The sequence below is a fragment of the Carlito syrichta genome, unplaced genomic scaffold, assembly GCF_000164805.1.
Source record: "Carlito syrichta isolate Samal-C Ts95f unplaced genomic scaffold, Tarsius_syrichta-2.0.1 Scaffold307172, whole genome shotgun sequence".
NCBI classification, from domain to species: domain Eukaryota; kingdom Metazoa; phylum Chordata; class Mammalia; order Primates; family Tarsiidae; genus Carlito; species Carlito syrichta.
In genome coordinates this window covers 173098-181104 of record NW_007251268.1, presented here as the reverse complement: position 1 = coordinate 181104, position 8007 = coordinate 173098, and the positions used below count along the sequence as shown (strand labels likewise).

Genomic DNA, 8007 nt, shown 5'->3' with positions numbered 1-8007 from the left:
GGTCGGAGCCCAGCAGGTCGAGGCTGCGGTGGCTGGGAGCGGCCACTGCACTCCAGTCTGGGTGACCGAGTGAGACTCCAACTCAGAAAAAAAGAAAAACATTTCACTTGTTCCTCATCTCAATAACTTTTATGGCTTCTTTGTCAGTTTTGTTCATATTTGTTATGTTAGCATAGATATAATTTGTACACTAATTTTTACTTATTCTTACATAATTCCCCCATGCTGCCTCATAGTCTCTATATTTAAAATGTTTAAAACCTTTCAAATGGCCAGACACAGTGGCTCAAGCCTAAGATACCATAAAACACTTCTAATTAATCTATTACACACCATTGTTTATAAGACTCATCTAGATTTCAGAGATGTTAATGTTAAAAAATATGACAATCTATAAAATATGGTAAGTAGAATGGTGAAGATGATTTGCAATTTAAGGGAGCTCACTGAATTTTATATTCTTTTTCTTTTTTTTGAGTCAGAGTCTCATTCTGTCACTCAGGCTGGAGTACAGTAGCATGCGAATTTATATTCTTTAACTTTGGTTTTCATGGCAGCACAGAGTACAGTAGGGGAAAAAAGAAAAAAACATAAAAAAATTAAAGTACTAGGCTAGTAGGTCCAATATTTGAATAATAAGTGTTTCAGAAAAGAGAACAGAGAATCCGAGGGAAGGAGATCATCAGTGAAATCATTTAAGAATGAAATCATTGTCTGGCACGGTGGCTCAAGCCTGTAATCCCAGCACTTTGGGAGGCCGAGATGAGAGGATTGCCTGAGCTCAGGGGTCTGAAACCAGCCTGAACAACATCTCATCTCTACAATAAATAAAAAAATAAGCTGGGTGTGGTAGCACTTGCCTGTGATTCCAGCTACTTGGAAGGCTGAGGCGGAAGGATCACCTGAGCCCAGCAAGTTGAGACTGCGGTGGCAGTGAGCATGCCACTGTACTCCAGCCTCAGTGACAGAGTGAGACTCTGACTCAAAAAAAAAAATGAAATCATTTACAAAAATAAGGACAATTAAAGGACACAAGTTTCTATATTGAAAGGACTCAAGTGCCTAGCACAATGGATGAAAATAAACCCACGTTAAAGTGTATTCTCAGCCAGGCGCAGTAGCTCACACCTATAATCCCAGCACTTTGGGAGACTGAGGTGAGAGAATTGCCTGAGCCCACAGGTTCAAGACCAGCCTGGCCAACTTGGCAAGACCTCATCTCTACAGTAAATTTTTTTTTTAAATTAGCCGGGCATGATGGTGCATGCCTATAATGCCAGCTGCTTGGAAGACTGAGACAGGAGGATCACCTGAACCCAGCAGGTTGAGGCTGCAGTGGCCGTGAGCGTGCCACTGCACTCCAGACTGAGTGACAGAGTGAGATTTCAACTAAAAAAATAAAATAAATAAAGTTTATTCTCTTGGGCCAGGCGTAGTGACTCACACCTATAATCCTGGCACTTTGGGAGACCAAGGTGAGAGAATTGCCTGAGCCCACAGGTTCGAGACCAACCTGGGCAACTTGGTGAGACCTCATCTCTACAGTAAATCAAAAAATTAGCCAGGTGCAGTGGCGCATGCCTGTAGTTCCAGCTATTTGGAAGGCTGAGGTGGAAGGGTCCCCTGAGCCCAGCAGGTCGAGGCTGTGGTGGCCGTGAGCATGGTACTGCACTCCAACCTGGGTGACAGAGTGAGACTCCAACTCAAAAAAAATTGGGGACAAAAAGTATTTTTTGTCTTGAATTTTAAAATATGGGGAACAGAAAGTATTCTGCAAATTCCCAATGGACAACAGAAGTCACATACAAAATGTCAGGAATCAGAATGACCTGGCATTTCCTAAAAGGAATACTGAAAGCCAAAGGCAGTGAAGCAATGCCTTTAAAATTCTGAAGGAAGGCTGGGCATGATAGTTCATGCCTGTAATCCCAGCACTTTGGGAGGCTGGGGCGAGAGAATTGCTTGAGCCCAGAAGTTTAGTCAGCCTGGGCAACATGGTGAGACCTCACTTCTACAATAAGTCAAAAAGTTAACTGGGCATGGTGTAGCCCCAGCTACTTGGAAGGCTACCTGGAACCCGTGGGCTCAGGCAATCCACCCACCTCAGACTCCCAAAGGCGTGGGATTACAGCCTGAGCCACCAAACCTGGCTGAGAAATTTTTATTTTCTTTTGACCATTTGGTTTTCCTCTTCTATGAAGTACCGATGCAAGTGTTTTGGCCCATTTTTTCTACTTTTTTTTTAGAGTTCCTTACATTTTCTGAATATTGAATTATTTGTCATTTATACATATGGAATTAGCCAGGGGATAGATAATTAACCAATGAAACAGAATAGAGGGTTGAAAAATAGGTCCTCACAACTATGGAAATTTGGCATACAACACAGCTACCATTGGAGATAAGCAGAGGAATAATAAACGTTGTAAGGAAAAATGGTGCAGAGACAATTGGGGAAAACATTTATTATTTGTTATATATTGACAAGGTCTTGCTATGTTGCCCAGGCTGGTCTCCCAACTCCTAGACTCAAGCAATCCTGCCTTGGCCTCCCAAAGTGCTAAGATTAGCTGGGTACAATAGCTCACGCCTGTAATCCCAGCACTTTGGGAGGCAGAAGTGAGAGGTTTGTCTGAACTTAGGGGTTAGAGACCAACCTGAGCAACATGGCAAGACCTCATCTCTATAATAAATTTAAAAATCAACGCTCCTGTGGTTCCACCTACTTGGAAAGCTTGAGTAGAAGGATCACCTGAGCCCAGCAGATCAAGGCTGTGGTGACCATGAGTGTGCCACTGCACTCCGACCTGGGCGACAAAGTGAGACTCTGACTCAAAAAAAAAAGAAAAAAAAGTGCTGGGATTACAGGCGTGAGCCACTATGCCTGGCCCTTATGGGGGGAGGGGAAGATCCTTCCATTCCAAGTGGAATAAAGATTTAATTGTAAGGGCCAAACTGTAAGACACTTAAAAAGACAATATACAAGAGTATTTTACAGTCTCACGATAGGAAAAGTAAACAAGACCAAAAGCACAAACCACAGGAAGAGACTGATGAATTTAACTATACTAAATTAAGACTTTCAGGAAGCTGGGCTCAGTGGCTCAGCCTGTAATCCTGCACTTTGGGAGGCTGAGGTGAGTGAATTGCGTAAGCCCGCGGGTTCGAGACCCACCTGGGCAACTTGGCGAGACCTCATCTCTACAATAAATCAAAAAATTAGCCAGGCATGGTAGCGCGCGCCTGTAGTTCCAGCTACTTGGAAGGCTGAGGCAGAAGGATCGCCGGAGCCCAGCAGGTTGAGGCTGCGGTGGCCGGGAGCGTGGCACTGCACTCCAGTCTGGGTGACAGAGTGAGACTCCAACTCAAAAAAAAAAAAAAAAAGACTTTCAGGAAAAGGTAAAATAAAAAGAGAAGCCACAAACTGGGAGAATATATTTAAACACATATAACTGACAAAGGATTAATAGCCAATATTATATTTGAAAAATTATGGAATCAATTGTTAAAGAAATAAGTTAATCCAGTAGAAAAAGACTTTTAACTAGGCATTTCACAAAAGAAAATTCAGTAAGCATATGGAAAGATAAGTTACGTAACCTCTTTGGTTGTCATTCAAAGAAATATAGATTAAAACCACAGTGAGAAATTATTCCATGCTCGCCAAAATAGCAAAAATGTAAAATAATAGCAAAATTAAGTAACAAAATCAGTAAAAGCCACTTTGCAAAATAGTTTGGCATCATCTCCTAAAGTGATGCAAATCCTCTATGATTGAGAAATTCTACTACTTATATAGAGAAACTTACCTGTGTATACTAAAATACTCAAGAATATTTACAACACATTGTTTAGAGATACAAACGTGATATAAACCTGGAAAGAAACACATACTTCAGGATCGTGATTACACTGAAAGAGGAAGAAATAGGGTGTACTTGTGGAAGGGTGCTCAGGAGATTCAGAAATAATCGTGAGATCCTTTTTCTTAAATTAGGTGATGGGTACACTGTTATTTGTGTTAATTATTTCTTACATGTGTTTTGGTGAAATTCTGATATTTGTTGAAAAGGCACTAGAAGTGAAGAAAAATTAATTGAAGCCATCTTTTAAAAGGAAAAACATAAAAATAAAGTAATAGTACTTTGGGCTTTTGAAGGGGGGGAGGTTGTTGGTTTTTTTTAAGTTGGAGTCTCACTCTGTTGCCTAGGCTAGAGTGCAGTGGCATGCTCATGGCCACTGCAGTCTCAACCTGCTGGGCTCAGGGGATCCTTCCACCTCAGCCTTTCAAGTAGCAGGAACTATAGGCACACGCCACCATGCCTGGCTGATTTTTTTTTTTTGGTTGCAAAGATGAGGTCTCGCCAAGTTACAGGTGTGAGCCACCGTGCCGGACAAGTAATATTACTTTGGATGAGAAGATAGTTCTCACATTTAGAAGCTACCAGGCAGTGTTCTCTTTGAATGTCCAAGATTAGGGTAGTACATTAATGTGCTTTAGGATCGTCGTGGGAAACTAAGACAGCTTACAGCTGTGCCCTCTTCCTTTCCTCTTCAGAGAGTACACACTGGATGTGTACAGACTCTCCTCTGTGGTCACACAGCACGATGCCAAGAAAGCTGGAGCTGAGGTGGTAAAGCAGGTGGAGCACCCTTTGCTAAGTGGTCTTTTGTACCCTGGACTACAGGTACGTAAGAGGGATGGAATGGCCCCAATTACCTTTCCTGCTCTGTTATTACTACAGGAACACCTCATTTCATTGTGCTTTGCTTTATTGCACTTTGCAGAAATTGTGGTTTTTAAAAAAAAAATCCGGGCAGGCTTGGTGGCTCAGCCTGTAATCCCAACACTTTGGGAGGCCGAGGCGAGAGGATTGCCTGAGCCTGCGGGTTCACAACCTGCCAGGGCAACTTGGCAAGACCTCGTCTCTACAATAAATCAAAAACTAGCCAGGCGTGGTAGCACGTGCCTGTAGTTCCAGCTACTTGGAAGGCTGAGGTGAAAGGATCACCGGAGCCCAGCAGGTTGAGGCTGCAGTGGCTGGGAGTGAGCTACTGCACTCCAGTCTGGGCGACAGAGTGAGACTCCAGCTCAACAACAACAACAACAAAATCAAAGGCTTGTGGCAACCATTTTTTCAATAGCATGTGCTCATTTTATGTCTCTGTCACATTTTGGTAATTCTTACAGTATTGCAGGCTTCATTATTATTGTTATAACTGTTATGGCAATCTGTGATCAGGTTTTTCTTTTGTATTGTTTTGGTTTTTTGTCACCCAGGCTATAGTACAGTGGCACAATCTCGACTCATTGCAGCCTCAACCTCCTAGGCTCAGCAATCCTCCTGCCTCAGCCTCCTGAGTAGCTGGCACTACAGGCACGCGTCACCACACCTGGCTGATTTATTTATTTATTATAGAGGCAAGATCTCGCCAAGTTGCCCAGGCTGCTCTTGAACCCCTGGGCTCAAGCAGTCCTCTCACCTCAGTCTCCCGAAGTGCTGATAGTATAGGCATGAGCCACCACGCCTGGTTAATTCAGTGGGTTTTTTTTTTAATGTTTCTATTGTACTTGTTTTGAGGGGGCACCACAAACTGCACTCATATGAGATGGCAAACAGAATCAATAAATACTATGTGTGTTCTGACCCTGCTCCACTGGCAGACCATTCCCTGATCTTGCTCCCTTACCTTGGACTTCCCTATTCCCTGAGACAACAATATTGAAATTAGGCCAATGGATAACCCTACAAAGGCCTCTAAGCATTCGCATGAAAGTGTCATGCATATCTTACTTTAAATTCAAAGCTAGAAATGATGAAGCTTAGTGAGGAAGGCATGTCCAAAGCTAAGACAGGCTGAAAGATAGGCCTCTTGTGCTAGTTAGCCAATTTGTGAATGCAAAGGAAAAGTTCTTGAAATTGAGTGTTCCTTCAGTGAGCACAGGAATGATAGAAAGTGAAACAGATGTATTGCTGATATGGAGAAAGTTTTAGTGTGATTTGGATAGATCAAAACAACCACAATATTGTATTGCCTGAAGCCAAAACCTAATCCAGAGAAAGGCCCTAAGTCTTTTCAATAGTATGAACGCTGAGAGAGTTAAGAAAACTATAAAGAAAAGTTTAGCCGGCCTTGGTGGCTCAGCCTGTAATCCCGCACTTTGGGAGGCTGAAGTGAGTGGATTGCCTGAGCCCACGGGTTCGAGATCCGCCTGGGCAACTTAGCGAGACCTCATCTCTACAATAAATAAAAAAATCAGCCGGGCATGGTAGCGCGTGCCTGTAATTCCGGCTACTTGGAAGGCTGAGGCGGAAGGATCGCCAGAGCCCAGCAGGTCGAGGCTGCAGTGGCTGGGAATGGCCACTGCACTCCAATCTGGGTGACAGAGTGAGACTCCAACTCAAAAAAAAAAAAAGAAAGAAAAGTTTAAAGTTAGCAGAGGTTGGTTCATGAGGTTTAAGGAAAAAGGTCATTTCTATAACATAAAAGTGCAAGGTGAAGCAGGAAGTGCTGATGTAGAAGTTGCAATGAGTTATCCAGAAGATCTGACTAGGGCAATTGATGAAGGTGGCTACACTAAACAACAGATTTGCAATAAAGACAAAACAATCTTCTATTGGAAGAAGATGCCATCTAGGACTTTCATACTAAAGAGATGTCAATACCTGCCTTCCAAGCTTCAAAGGACAGGCTCACTCTCTTATTAGGGGCTAATGCACTTGATGACTTTAAGTTGAAGCCAATGCTAATTTACCATTCCAAAAATCCTAGGACCCTTAAGAATTTATGGTAAATCTACTCTACCTGTGCTCTATAATGGAACAGCAAAGCCTAAATAACATCACATCTGGTTATTGCATGGGTTACTGAATATTTTAAGCCCACTATTGAGACCTATTGCTCAGAAAAGAAGATTTCTTTCAAAATATTACTGCTCATTGACAATGTACCTGGTCACCCAGAAGCTCTGATGCAGTGCAAGGAGATGAATGTTGTTACAAGGAGTAATTTTGACTTTCAAGTCTTATTTAAGAAATACAGCCAAGTGTGATGTTTCACACCTGTAATCCCAGCACTTTGGGAGGCTGAGGCAGGAGGATTGCTTAAGCCCAGGAGTCTGAGACTATCCTAGGCAACTTAGCAAGACCTTGTGTCTACAAAAACATCAAAAAATTATCCAGGCATGATGGCACACACCTGTGGTCCCAGCTACTTGAGAGGCTGAGGCAAAAGTATTGCCTGAGTGAGGCTCAGGAGGTCAAGGCTGCAATGAGCTGTGACTGTGCCACTGGACTCCAGCCTGGGCCACAGAGTGAGACCCTGACTCAAAAGAAAAAAGAAGTACCTTTTATAAGGTTATAGCTACCATGGACAGTGATTTCTCAACTGGATCTAGGCAACGTAAATTGAAAACCTTCTGAAAAGGAGTCACCATTCCAGATGCCATTAAGAACACTTGTAGGGCAACTCCCTTGGGTCCTCCCACTGTAGGAACTTTTCTGTCCTCTTAATAAATTCTACTTTCTAAAAAAAAAAAAAAAAGCAACACTTGTGATTCAAGAGAGACGGTCCAAAGGTCCAAATATGCACTTGACCTGACACAGTGGCTGCTTGTATCCACCACTTTAGAAGGGAGAGATGGGAGGATCACATGAACCCAGGAGTTCAAGATCATCCTGGGCAACATAGCGAGACCTCGTCTCTGCAAAAAAATAAAAATAAATTAACTAGGCATGGTGGTGTGTGCCTGTAGTCCTAGCTGCTTGGGAGGCTGAGATGGAAGGATTGCCTGAGCCGAGGAGGTGGAGGCTGTGGTAAACCATGATCGTACCACTGCAACCAATTAAGACTCCAATTCAGCCGGGCTCGGTGGCTCAACCTGTAATCCCGTGCTTGGGGAGGGCGAGATGAGTGAATTGCCTGAGCCCGCGGGTTTGAGACCCACCTGGGCAACTTGGTGAGACCTCATCTCTACAATAAATTTTTTAAAATTAGCTGGGCGTG

The 8007-nt window shown here is 43.1% G+C and overlaps 1 protein-coding gene across 1 annotated transcript in view; it reads left to right on the top strand.

Annotated features, from left to right (window-relative positions):
- Positions 1-8007, top strand: part of YARS (tyrosyl-tRNA synthetase) — a 35701-nt gene that overhangs the window by 2642 nt on the left and 25052 nt on the right. The window contains exon 4 of the mRNA XM_008063984.2: positions 4559-4688. Coding sequence (XP_008062175.1) covers positions 4559-4688 — 130 coding nt within the window. The remainder of the gene's footprint in view (positions 1-4558; positions 4689-8007) is intronic.